The 14,757-nt window shown below is 35.1% G+C and overlaps 1 protein-coding gene across 1 annotated transcript in view; it reads left to right on the forward strand.

Annotated features, from left to right (window-relative positions):
- The window catches only part of LOC104293072 (chromosome unknown open reading frame, human C3orf67), a 76,859-nt gene that overhangs the window by 15,469 nt on the left and 46,633 nt on the right, over positions 1-14,757 (forward strand). The window contains exons 5-8 of the mRNA XM_009892534.1: positions 2,552-2,666; positions 5,457-5,613; positions 8,335-8,490; positions 14,147-14,283. Coding sequence (XP_009890836.1) covers positions 2,552-2,666; positions 5,457-5,613; positions 8,335-8,490; positions 14,147-14,283 — 565 coding nt within the window. The remainder of the gene's footprint in view (positions 1-2,551; positions 2,667-5,456; positions 5,614-8,334; positions 8,491-14,146; positions 14,284-14,757) is intronic.

Consider the following 14,757-nt stretch of genomic DNA (forward strand, 5'->3'; position numbering starts at 1 on the left):
AGGTTACTGCAACTGCCTGGTTCCTCAGCACAGTTGCTTAGCTTTACACATCACAGGAGATCTAGGGGAGCTTCAAGCAACCACTACTCCCATTCTTTGAAGTTCTTTGGTGCCTCAGTTTCTTAACACTTCTGAACATCAAGATTTAGAACAGAATGGAGAGTTTCTGAAAACTACATCCATAAGTTTTTCTTCAAAGAGTATATGAGAGGCAAAGTGATGGATGGAACTAACCCTTGATCTGGGGCACGGGCTTAGCTGTGCAGCGAACTTGCTGATGATCATAGGTTAATTATTTCACATCTTGCTTAAACTTCTTTCAAAGTAAGATCAAGCCCAGGTCTTATGATGAAATCGCTTTTCAAGGACTTGGTGGTATTATTCATCCATATATAAATATGTGTGCAGCTGATACTGAAATCTGCTATGTCAAATGATAGCAGTAGTGAGGATATAACGTTCTTCCCCCCCAGCACAGTAGTGAAATTTCTGCCTTTGAAGTGCATGTGACTTATGAGAGGAACTGCCAGTCTTTCAAAATGAAACAGCTGGTGGACTCTCTGACTTTGTTTTGATTTGCCCAGGCATGTTATGAGGATGAATAGATTAAAGGTCAGATTGTCTGCAAGGGAGAGGAAGAATCAACAAGTTCTGGAAAGCTGATGGACTTTGTTTGCTTTGCATGGTGGTCTTCGTGACTACGGGGAAACAAGAAGGTGTTCCTGTGCTTTTATTGCCTGTACTAGTAGAACCTTTTGATGTTTACGTATTTGCAGTATATTTTATATACTGTCCTTGGTTGAACTCTCTAATTGCCAAAAATAGCTGAAGTATTTAACTTTCTCCAGAGTTGATGCCCTCCTAAGTTGACCTAAAGAATCCTAAGGATATTTCAAGGTGTTTATCTGCAAATTTTGGGTGACAACATTTCATTAGTTAAGCTGCAGGTAGTCCTTACTAATGAAGAAGTGTTTTCAGTAATAAAAAAAAAAAAATCTACAGTGCAGCCTCACAATTTTAAAGTAAACCCCAGCATTTAAATATAATGATTAAGAGTAATTATTTTAACAACACTAAGTAGTGACAGAAAGTTGTTTATTGTAATTATTTGTCATCTTCTCAGAGGGGCTGCTAATTGCAGAGAAATACCCATCTGTTAGAAATAGGCTTGTTCAAAAATAATAGGTAAATTAATCATTATTTCCCCATACAGATTGCAGCCTTTAAAGTAATGTCTGTTCTCCTGTATAATAAGGTAGGACTGCTGGGCGATATCAAGGTCGTGCTGCTGTTGTGGTTTAACCGCACACAGCTGTGCTCTCACTCCCTCCACAGTGAGACGGGGGAGGGAATCACAAGGGTAAAAGTGCAGGAACTTGTGGGTTGAGATAAACACAGTTTGACAGGTAAAGCAAAAGCTGCATGTGTAACTAAAGCTAAATAAGGCATGTGCTGCTTCCCATTGGCAGGCAGGTGTTCAGCCATCTCCAGGAATGGAGGGCTTCTTCATGCATCTTTTGGGAAGACAAACACTGTAACTCTAAACTTCCCACCTTCTTCCCCCAGCTTTTATTGCCAAGTGTCATTGTATGGTATGGGATATCCGTTTGGTCAGATGGGGTCAGCTGTCCTGGCTGTGTCGTCATTCCCCCCCCCCCACCTTCTTGTGCATTCACACCCTTCTTGCTGGCAGGGTGGTGTGAGAAGCAGAAAAGAGGCTGATGCTGTGTAACCACTGCTCAGCAATAAAGAAAACGCCCCTATGTTATCCAAACTGTTTTCATCACAGATCTAAAACATAGCACTATACAAGCTACTCTGAAGAAATGTAACTCTATCGCAGCCAAAACCAGTATAGCTATGCACAAGACTTGAAGGAAACAAAATGTAAAAAGGAGCCTCTTCATCAGTTTAAAGGAAACCTAATCTTTGGGACCATGGCTGTGGTCTGAATCTACTATAAATGTTCAGACTCAGTGTCCTTGGTGTCATTGTGAGATGGCCTGAATAGTGAGCAATAAACTTCTGTATTATAATTCACATTTGAAAATATAAGCTCAGGAAGTAAAACGAACAAATATCTTGTGTAAATCTTTAAGCCAACAGTCTATATAAAATGACAAAGGCACTTCTAGGAAAAGAAAGCAAATAATGTTTTTCTAGTTAGTAGGGGACAGCATGTCCTAAGATAACACAAGCTTAAGGGGCAGAAACAAGTGTGGTTATTAAAGGCTACTGGGTTCTCAGTTCATACAAATTGAATTCTTTCATGGTCTGAAGGGCTATGGAAATCTAGTGAAGAGTATAGACTGTTGAAATAAAATTAGCATGTAAAGTGATTTTATATATGCAGGAATATAGCCACCAAGTTTGTATTTGAGGAAGAAATCTCATTACTCATCTTGTAAAAGAAGTAATTCTTAAATTCCATATTTGCTATCACTGACATAAAGGTTCTGCATATGAATAGTTTTTTTGTGATTGCCCAAAGATACTGGATTATTGAATTGACAAAGATCTGTTCCATTCTCTTCTTCTTTTTCTTTTATAGGGTAACAGATTTAGGAAATATTAAAAGAAGATTGTATTTATCAACCGTCCACAAGGAGTTGTCTGTAACCCCTCTGCATGCAAAAATTCCTCTATTTACAATCAAGCGCAAAATAGTAGGTACCTTGGGCATATTCTTTGAACTGTGATTGAGAACGCTTTTTTTATCAGTAATGTTTTATGTAAGTTTATACACCTGTTGAAATTACTGTTTCGTTTAGGACTCAGTTCCTGCCGATTCAAGATACATGTTTATGTCCCCTCTACTGGGTAAATTTTCCAAGAGTAATGCTGTTTGTGATGTGTTTACCTCTCACTTCTGCTATCTATTCAGCCTTTGTAAAGTTCTCTGTGTCTCTGATACTTCATTATAGTGCTCCTGTTCTTGTGTACCTTCTCCTATCCTTTTATTACATTCACTGGAGCTGCAGGTAGACTGTAGCTGATGGCTACTTTCATGTGCTTCAGGTTCTTCCAGATTCTGATGTATGTAAAACCATGTATATGTTAAACAGATGAAAATAAAATGATAGCCATCAGCTTCTCCCTCCTCCCTTCTCCCACACCCAGACACAACATGTGGTAATAGCTGTCAGGATACAAAACCTGATGGTTACCATATAACCTTGTAAAGACTCAAGTCTGAAATACTGCTTCAGAAAATCATTTGGAGATGAGAACGGTTAGATGTCAAATATCTTAAAATATAAGTGTGCACCAAGAGATCTAGATAACACTTAGTATACTAAGCAGCTGTGGATTTAAGTTTAGACATGAGAGGGAATATTTTAGAGAAACCTCTGAAGTTATGATTTCTTTTAAGATAGTTTGGGTGAAGACAGCTGTGATAATGTTAGATTTCAGGAGATTTCTGCTTTGTGGGAAGAACTGATTGGATTTTTTTCAAGTTAATACGCATCAGATCATATCCCTGAAGTTGCCATTATTTCAAGATCCACTGAAATGAAATTATTTTTCTTCAGTATAATTTTAGTTAGTTGGTCTTGGTGTCAGGCTAGCACAAATGTTTCAGGATTAAAGCATGCATTAATGTACACCAAGTTAAATTCAATCAGAATATGAACTTCAGTGATGTGTTTTAATTTAGATAATAAAACATTCATCAGAGATCTGTCTAAATGCTCTGATCAGTTATAGTGACAAAATATTTTGATAACCTTAACACTTGACCAACCTTTAAGAGTAGATCTGTATTTCTTAGTGTCATATCTGTCTTCTTTTAAATGGTTATTTGCCTTTTTATTGTTGCTTTTACTTAAAGGAGGGAATATGCTGCTGCCAGTGATTAGATAGATCTTTTACATGGCTCTAATAGTTTAAGCTATTGTATACACAGGCTGACCATTATTATCAGTATGATTGATTGTAAGGATGTAATATGTTGTTTGTTCCTTTAGTAGAAGATAGTTTACCTTTTCATATGCTAGCTTCCTGTGTTGTATTCTTACAAATGATGCTATTTTTCAGCCTCAGCAATAGAAATATCATTTATAATTAAATACTGCATTTTCCATTCCATTGCTTCAAAACACGTTAACTTTCCTTCCAAAATTTCAGACTTAGAAGCTGAATAGTAATGTACATACCTCATTTTTTTTTCTCAAAAACTATTTACAATTTGGCATTTAGAAACTAGTACTTTGACTTTATAAGGAAATAAAGCATGTACAGTCACTATGTCTTAGTACTCTTCTCCCTTAATAAAACTTCAACCCATTAGTCAACTAAATTTTAAACATGAATAATCATATCAGGTTCTGCAAATTTCATGGAAATGGTTGCATTTCTTCTCAAGGCTATCTCTGTTTATTTCCTGTTATAGAAGATGTCTTAGCATCAGCTCATCTCTCAATAAATATCCAAATCGATGAGGAGAATTGTTAGGAACACCAGAACTATGAGCATATGTGTTTTTAAACATCAGAGACTCTAAATGGAAAACATAAAGCCATAAGAAAACATTTTGTTAATAGTTCTGCTTGGCATATTACTTTTTTCATATGAAACTTCTTTTTTTCTAGAAGGATAATGGAATTATAATACAGTCCACAAGCAAAGTAGATACCTGTAACTGCTTATTTCTGTCTTATAAAAAACAGCAATGTACAAGTGTTGAATTAAATGGAAAAAAATTGAAACAGAGAGAATTTTAAGAGCTACAAGGATAGTGCAAGAGAATGTAACATGTTGATGTTAGTGTTCTAACAGTACTTCCTGAAACAAATGGAATAATCTAATAAGAATTAAAATATGTATTTAAGTAGGATCTGTAGCAATACAGACAGTTGTCATTATCTGATTTGTCTTTTGAAAATATCTTATCAGGAATGGAAAACATTTATAAACAAGAAGTAATTTCAAGATGTTATGCTACACTGGGGTCTTGTCCATACTAGAAATTTATCTGATACTTTTCAGCATGGAAGGGGTGCAGGCTTTGGAGAGGTCATTTTTATGTGAATCTCAAAAAGAAATTATCAAAGAATCTCTAACTATAGCCCTTGGAGCACATGAGCTGCAGGAACTGTAACTAATGAAGTAATACTTAATAACAATTTTTTTTTCCCCAGAAAACCTTCAATAAAATACTTTCTTACAAGTTGCTTAGAAATAGCTGTAAAACGTGTTGTGGATATTCTGGGTAACGGAGTTCACTTGGGCTGGCATTCGGTAGGTCGTATGTACTGATTTCTTTGTATAAGTAATTGTTGTAAGTGCAAATACAGCAGTATCTTATTTTTATCAAAATGTCACACATTGTGAATCGCAGCCTGTGAGAATCTAATACTGCACAGAGACTTCATTTATAGAGAACTATACACTAATACTCTTCTGCAATGATTAGTGTTTGGGTTTTATTAAAGAGTATTGTTTCTCTTTTCTAGTGGTGCAATATGTGCATTGACTTGGTAGCATTCACCAGTGAAATATTCAGAGGAGCTGTCTTCCAGTCTTTGGATGGAATTATTATTTCAGCTAACTGTAAACTGAGAAAGATCTTCACTTTAAAATCCAAGCCTCAAGATACGGCTGAGGAAGATGGTGTGTTATAATTACTATGTAGTCTTAATCATAACTGTTCATATTATAAAATCTAAAGCCTCTTAGTCATTGGATTGGCAATTTGAAAGATCGTGGTTTCATGAAAATTAAAGAGGTAGTACAGCATATTAAATCTGCTAGTGTTGGACGTTAGGCAAGTAATTAAATGTATGTGTATTCTTCTGTTTTAAACGTTGACTTCTTTAGAAGTATTTTATTGAAGAAATTCTAGCAAGATTTATCAAGTAGGGAGCTTGTTTTAATAAGCGTGTCTTATGATGATAGGAATCAGGTTTTGGCCAAGAAGAGTGTGTCTGAAATAAAAGAAAAGAACTTAGCAGCATTTGCTGTTTGTTTTCTTAATTTTGGATGTTAGTAGCTGATGAAAGATTTCTTCTTTAAATAATCCAAAACAAGACTATAACAAAACATTATTATATGCAACAGAGCTATAAAACTATCATAAACAAATATAAACATAAATGTGTGATCTTTAGTCCATTTATCCTAATGTGTCCTTGTTCATTGTGAAAGTAATACTGGTGGTAAGCTGAAAAATGAGAGATTAAATTTGTAGTAGAGCAGGATATTGGTCAAAGGTTTACCAGTCTCCAAACTAGCATCATAATCCTGAATCATTGTTTTCCAAAGCAGAGAACTTCATTCCTCTCTGATATTTGTAATAATAGAGGAGGAGTTGAAAAACACAGCTGGCATTTTCCTGTTGTAGAGGAAGCCTAGGTATAGTTCAGCTTCAGTTTCATTCAAGTTTTCATTTTGTGGCTTTTAAAGAACACAGCTGAAAAAAAGGGCTCTGGTTTCTGAAGGAGGAATAGTAAGCAGTATTGTAAGTGTAACAAAATGTATCTTCCGTTTGGAAAACCTAAACCAAGAAGGGAGAGTATGTCATCATTGTGATTACTCCTTTTGTTTTGTTGATGAGGTTGGAAAAAAGTATTCGTTAAAAAAAATTACTACAGAGAGAATCTGGTAAAGTCTCAGCAGAAACTGCAGTCAGAGGCCTCCCTGGCTTTAATTTAATTCAATCCCGTTGTTGCATTGTTTTCTCTCTTCCATTCTAAACAGTTTTTGAACTGTGTGTAAATGCTCTAAATGAGTTCCAAAATTCCAAAATGTAGTTAACATAATGAGTAGACAGCTTTAATAAACTGTATGCATGGTAAAATATTACACTTTTAATTACTGGAATATCAATTCTATGATTATTGCACAGCTGGTGGGCATTAGTATTTTCTGTATGCTTATGAAATTCCTTATCTAGGCAAGTCTTAAATTTACGTTACAGCTCACGGTTTTGCTGCATTAAAATAACTCTACACTTCATACCCAATTACAGAAAAACAATAGTAGTTTTGTTATTATTAATTAACTTTCAGTTAACAATCATGATCTGATAAAGCTTTTTTCCTCTCAGATGATTGGACCAGTTAGTTGAGCTCCACTGAATGCAATGACATTGCAACTTGTAATGAGGGTAGAGTTCTTTGATTAAACCTCCTTGGTGGTCGAAGTAGGGATTTCAGGGCGCTATGTGTGTGTTACTCTTTCTTAGTAGCTCGTATACAGTATGTTTTGTGTTCTTAAAATGATGGCAAGTGGAAAGGAGAAACCACGCATACTAAGAAATTATTTCTGTATGAGAACATTGAGATAGAAGAGGAAAGAATTCATCTTCTCTGCCCCATGATATTGAGGCATACAAGCTTGATATATACCTAGTTTCTGGTTTCCATAGGAATCCTGAGGTTACGTATGGGTTTTTTATCACTGAGTATTGTCTTACAGCAGTAAATAATGTACCAGCTTGGTGAAAAAATTGTTGCTAGCATTTATCTTACTTAAATAAATGAGGCCACTACTGAAATACAACATGAGACACTTGAATTTTTCTATTCGGATCTCAATACTTGATGCATTATTTGTGTTTGGTTTTGGGTTGCTTTTCTCTTCTTATCCTTGGAAAAGAGGCTAGTATTTGTTACCTTACTATATTCAAGTCTTAAAATTTGGAGTGAATTTGCATCAGAACATCAGGAATGGTTCTTACTCTGGATACCTTTCTCCGTAGAGAATAACTTTCATAAACTCAGTCTATGTTGATTAGCAAAGGGAAAGCAGAGACAATCAGATCACATTCTACTGGTGCCTGGTGTCACAAGAATAGATAGGTTGACTGCTTTTTAGTTTATCATGAAAGTGTATGGTGTCCAAAGTTTGGAATTAAAGCTTGTCAAATTCTTTATTTGCATATGTGGGACTTCTGTTTGCTACCTCAGTCCCAGTGATATCAATACTATTTTCAGATGTTCATTTTGTCTGAAGATCAGTATATCAGTATTAGAATTAAAGCTGAGTTTTAATAAAAGTTAACAAAACATATTTGTGATTTTTGTTTTGGCTGTTCACTTGCCAAATCAAAGAAGCTGATTTACTATGGCTATTCCAGCCATTGGTGCATATTTTTTAGTTTAAACATATTCAATTTTTTTTGGCCTAAAAAAACCCACAATATCATTTTAAAATTCACATGCCTGTTGTCTTAAAAGTGAACAATTGCAGCAAATTTTTCAAATTACTGTAATCTATTAAATTGTTATAACTATGTGAACTAAAATATATGTAATCTAGCAAATAATGTAAGTCAGATTTAATTCTGTTGTTTCATCTGAGTGAAGTAAAGCCTGTGTCTCTTGATTCTAGATATGTGCGTTGTTCCATATGAGCCCACAGATGTTATTCCTCGAACCTGCCAGCTAAATACAGATGTGCCACAAGTTACACAATTGCTGAACCTGACTAAAATTCACAAGCCAGAAGTAAAATGCAGCAGATATCCAGTAACAGTGCAAGAAACAGGTATTCTGTTGTACTAAAATACTGGTAATATGATCTATACGGTATGCCTACAAATAAGGGATTTTTTTGTAAAAATGCATGTGAAGAGGTTTAGTGTCTTAAAATAAAACACGACAACTCTTGCATAGCTGTAATATCGTGAGCACATAGACACATGTCTGTTCTATCATTTCTGAGATCTATGTCCAGCCTGAACAATTCTAGTTCAAGCATGGGATTTATAGACATACCTCAAACATTGTTACTATGTACTTTTTCATGAAAAACACTACAGAGCAGGTAACATGCAGGAAACATGGTATTTTGCTAAACAAAGTTTCATTTCACCGTTTTACTTCTTGTGGCCGCTGAGTTGAAAAAATATGAGCTGAGGACTATTGTACTAGGTAAATGTGTAACATGATACCATGTAAAATTTAGCTTTGATAAATGCAAAGGATTATACATTGGGGAGAAATGTTAACTACGCTTAAGCTTTAAAGTGCCAAAATTAAAAGAGTCAAGGAAGGAAGGTTATCACCACCATAGATATAGCCCAGTGGAATTCTAAGATTAATATGTGGATGAAAAGCTGAACGTGAGCTGACAATATGCACTCACAGCCCAGAAGGCCAACCGTATCCTGGGCTGCATCAAAAGCAGCATGGCCAGCAGCTCGAGGAAGGTGATTCTGCCCCTCTGCTCCACTATGGTGAGACCCCACCTGGAGTACTGCCTCCAGCTCTGGAGCCCTCAGCGCAGGAAAGACATGGACCTTTTGGAGACGGTCCAGAGGAGGGCAACAAAAATGATCTGAGGGCTGGAGCACTTCTGCTATGAGGAGAGGCTGAGAGAGTTGGGGTTGTTCAGTCTGGAGAAGAGAAGGCTCTGGGGAGACCTTATTGTGGCCTTCCAGTACCTAAAGGGGTCTAAGAGAAAGATGGCGACAGATTTTTTTAGCAGGCCCTGTTGTGATAGGGGTTTACACTAAAAGAGGGAAGATTTAGACTAGATACAAGGACAAAATTTTTTTACAGTGAGGGTGATGAAATACTGGCACAGGTTGCCCAGAGAGGTGGTAGTTCCCTGGAAGCATTCCAGGTCATGTTGGATGGGACTCTGAGCAGCCTGGTCTGGTTGAAGATATCCATGCTCATTGCAGGGGGTTGGACTAGATGACCGCTAAAGGTGCCTTCCAGCCCAAATGATTCTATGTAGCTACATTTAAAAAAAAAACTAACTTACTGAGTAGCAGGAGATTCGAGTTCATATGAAATGGAAAAGGCATCAAACCTTTAAATAAATCTGTTTTGCATTATTACCTGAAATACTTCATACATTATCAGTTAAACCATCTCAGAAAAGATTTTACAGACAGAGAAATAATTCAGAAAGAAGCAGCATGAATAAAAATCTTTCACATGAAGATATGCTGAAAACATTAAAAATTGGCTTAAGGGAGTTTATAAAGTAACTAGTGATACTAAGAAAAATCAGTAAATGCTGCTTTTCCTGTATCACGGCACAAAACCAAGACATCAATGGATGTGATGATGTAGTTGAAAATTAAAAACTGATAAAATACCATGTTACACAGAATATGATTAAAATATGGACTCCACAGCTACAATAAGCTGGTGAAATAAAGAAATTTTAATGATTCCAAAATCAGTTTGCCACTTATATGGGTAAGAGTTAATGTCCATGTTGTCATATTTAGCACCAGTAAAAGTGTGAAGGGTAGATTTAATCTTATATTCTTAGGTTTTTCCAACCTTACTCTAAGAACAGTATCGAAGGCAAATTATTTCATAAAGCCCAGCTGAAATTAGCTTGTGCCATTTCTGAATCATTTGGTTTGGGCCATTGTTTGAAAACAGATGTTAGACAGATTATTGGCCTGTTCTAGAATAGCTCTACCTGTGTTTTTGTATTTAAACTTGCATGTCTGTCTGCGTAAGATTTCTACGCCAAGAATCAGTAGAAACTGAACTGTGGAAGCAAATGCCAAGATTTGAATGTGGAATTGCTTAAAGAGACTTGGGTCAGACAACTGACTGCTTTTTACTAAAGCTGCTATTTTGCTTTAAAACTGTGTACTGCTTCCTACCTGCAGTACAGTCACTAGCAAAATTTCACTAAGGCAAATGTCTTTACAGTCCTTAATGTTTTGATTCAAAAGAATGAATATCCCTTTAAAATATTTTTTTATAATGAGATGGATTGTCATTAAATAACAGCAATAGCATGAGACATAGATTGTGTTCATTAATGGAACTCAGTAGTTGTAAAATTATTCATAAACAGTAGTGGTATTTAAAATATAACTTAAGGTAACTATCTAAAGAGTGAAATAAAGTTTTCAGCTATATACAGGGTTTTTTGTGGTTGAACAAAATCAGTTTTATTAAATCAGTTGTTGAGTTTTGAAGACATCAGCTACATTTCCAATGAGGAAATAAATCAATGTAGAAAAACCCCACATTTTTCACTAGTAGTACATTTCATTGACTAGAATTCTAAACATGTCAAAAATATCATTTCCTCACTCCCAGGATATTACTGGTTTTGTAAATGCCGTTGCACATAGCTAATCTGTACTATTTTATTTTTTTTAAGTTATTCTGTATATCTATTTGCAACAGTAAATATTCTGGAATATGTGCAAGCACTTCTTAAAATCCATTATAACCCTCTTTAAAATGAGAATATTTTGTATATTCTGATTCATGTCCTTCATGGAGAACTGATAATTTCGCACCTTTTAAAATGTGAATTGATTGTTACTTTCAGCTTAAACTTGAGAAGTACATAAACTTATTACTGCTAGAGCTTATAAAAATACACAGGTGAAATCTGTCTCTCTAGGCACCCTCTTTCCTCTACTCTTCTGTTACATTATTATTCATTTCTGAAGGAGACAAGACTAAGCCTTTAATTTGGCCCATATAATAATTCCAGTGTCTTACAAATGTTTTTCATTTTCGTCTTGCTCTGTGCTATGTTTTCTGAGTCATTGATTCATCATACTAAAACAAGGTAATAGAACCCTTTTTGAGAAGGAAGTAGGTCTGAAGTAGCTTAGAAGTGGGTCTGAACAGCAAATTAAATAAAGAATCCATTTCCAATACAACTTCATGAGTGTGGGCAATGTTAGAAGTGGTGCTGTAGGTAAGCAAGATGCATTTTTATTCCACTGGTTTTAGTACTTTCTCAGTCTTGAGGATTCTCATCTTTAGTGTTTGAATTCAGTGAATAATCATTTCCACCATTTCTGTAAAAATGCTCTGGAAATACATGTGCAAAGTACTGACCAAAGGAATAAGATAAAATACAGGGAATGATAACCACCAGTGAAGATTAATGCTATAAAAGACAAAACTATTACAGCCACCAATAGTATTTAATGGGTAGCATCTCATGAAACTCTAAAGGAAAATATACTTTGAAAGAAGTATTTCTTTGAGAAGAAAATTTCTTTTAAGAAAATACTTTTTAAACTTCTTTTCTTCTGCTTTTAACCTCACTAAGCTACCATGCTCATGCTTTTTCAAGTTGTTAACTTTTGCTCTCTCTTGATAGACCTCATTAGTAATGGCAGTCTTTGTCCTACAGCAGCTGAAATGAATAGGAGGGGGGTTAAATTTTTCCTTAGAGTAAGACCCTTCATACATTTGCTTACTTAAATTACATTCACCTTTCTTTTACATGCAAGTACCTTTTTTGTAATATTAAAAGGCAAATAATATTTTTAGAGTATTATTGCCCTACGAGTAGTCAAGCCAAAGTTCTGTTGTGAAGTTTGATTATAAGTTTGTTTTTGAAATAGCAGAGGAAACTCCGGAACTCAGTTTCTTGATGACTGTATTCACAAATCAATTCTTCTTGGCTGGCTTGTCAAAATACGAGGGACTATAAGACTTAAATGAGTACAATAGTGTGAATGATATAACTAAACAGAAAAATGAATGGTCATTTAAAACAAGACTCCAGTTTTACCATCTGGACTACAAAGATATATAGCCCTGAGGTGTATATATAGTAAAATAATTAAAGATAACATCCCTGACCTGCATGAAAATTAAATGCCTTCAGTTTAAGTTTTAATCTTTATTTTCAATCCTGTCTTGGGAACGTACCATGTGTTCTTCCAGACACGCTTTTCAAATTTCAGAAGTTGGCCTCCTTGAAAATGGATGCTTTGGTATCTTTAAGTACATTTTAATTGGAAAATTTTCTTTTTATCTGCTAGACTTTTTGTTTATTTGATAATCAAAAGCCAAAATTTTTAGTATCATCCACTTTTAATTACACATATTATTTCATTATGCCATCAACACACTGTTATGTGTAGATGTAGGTAATTAATTGCAGTCAATTAATGTGTTCATAAAGAGATATTTTCATGCAAATCAGCTTTTATAATTGGAGCTAACAACATCCCTAGGTAGTCAGCAAATTAAAGAAATTGATGTTAAACCAAGACAGGTCATCTAATCTTGTGAAATGGCAGCTGTTAGCAGCAACCAAATGTCACATCAGGAAAAAGGGAGGAAGGTAATGGCAGAATGTGGCTTCTTTTGTGCTTATTAGTACAGTAAATTATGATATGTGGTGGCTAAGGCATGATCTTTTTTTCATTTCCTTGATGACACTGGAAATAAAGCTGATCTTGAATTAAGATTAAGTAATTTTTTTAATAATGCTTAGGAGAATAAAAAAATGTTTTGTTTCTACTTTATTGCTTTATGAAGGTGTCAGATCTCTTAAGTGAGATAGCAATTTAACACTGAAGTTGTAGCAAGAAAAAAATCTTCAGACATTGTAAATTTTAACTATAAATTAATGTGAAGATACCCTTTTTTGTCGGTGCTGGAAAGGATAATTCACTGACAATCTTGGAGAATTAAAAAAGAGGAAAATAGATGTTACATGCAGTTCTGCAACCCTGGTGATAAAATTAATACATAAGTACTTCACTGTCCTTCCCTTATAAATTTTTTTCAGAACACTCACCAGCATTCCATGTTTACTTTTTGTTTGTTTTGCAGACTGGGTGGCATTTTCTGTGCTTGAAAAGAATTATAAAAATATATCTACATTTTATATAGTAAAAAAATAATAATGAAAGGGGTAGAACATCTTAACAGGAATAGAGTATGTTTGCAATACTAGGGCTTAGCCCTGGTAATACAGTAGATTCAGTAATTTCGAAAAGTGAGCTACACGTAAATAGTTCTCCTCTGAGCTGTGAAGTGATACCTTGACTTTCTTCCCTCAGTTTTCCTGTGTTGTTATTTATTTATTCTGTTATTTATTAATTAGAGTTGTTTTTTCTTCCTGTCAGAAGTTAGGTTTTCATTGAAGTTCTAAAGAAATCATGCAAACTAATTTTTTTTCTATTTATAAATAGCCCCTTTTTAAATAAAACTTCAAAACAAGGAGATTAAATATGTATCTATATAATAAACCAAAAGTTTCTTGCTTGTATGTTGACACACTTTTATAAATGTACATTTGCTATTCCTACATATTTCTAGGGATTGTGCTATAACAGAACATAATTTTTATCTGTGTTTGGTATTCATAATTCTTTTATTTCAGTTGATTTGAAAAAAGTATGAATATTTATTCTTTCTAAGTACTGTAACATTTTTTTAAACTGTTCTTAACTTAGGTAGCTTGGTTCATCGAGGACAAGGCAACATACGCAGCAGTAAAACTCGGGACGTATCACATATTGCATTTGGATCAAAGATCCTTGGGCCACCTCCATCTTCCAACAGAAGAACCAGCACAAGGATATCTGGAGAGGTAAGAAGGCTTAAATTACAACAAAAGTGCTTCCCCTCCTACAAAGGAAGAGATTGATAAGCAGAGGAGTCACACTAAAGGTTTTTTTCAGAACTGATGTGAGGCTGTGTCTGGAGTACTGTATTTGGTCATGGACTGCCAGTGCGAGAGATACTGTACCATCCAGAGGAGGGCAAGTAAAATGCTTGGGTGGCTACAGCACCTGACACGGTTTGTCCAGCCAGCAGAAGAGAAAGCTAAGGGAGAATCTGGTTCCTATTTTCCACTAATGCAGGGTTGTAGAGAAGGCAGGCCCAGATTGTTCTAAGACAAGAGGCAGCAGTCCCAAATTGCATCAGGGAAGCTCTGACTGGGTATAACGATAAAATAGCGTGGTTCAGTACTGGGACAGGGTCATAGGGAGATTGTGGAATTTCAAAACTTTCAAAGATAACAGAACTTGACTGGAACAGGCTGATCTAATTTCAGCATTAT

This window comes from Charadrius vociferus, unplaced genomic scaffold, assembly GCF_000708025.1.
Source record: "Charadrius vociferus isolate BGI_N301 unplaced genomic scaffold, ASM70802v2 scaffold119, whole genome shotgun sequence".
Lineage (NCBI taxonomy): Eukaryota > Metazoa > Chordata > Aves > Charadriiformes > Charadriidae > Charadrius > Charadrius vociferus.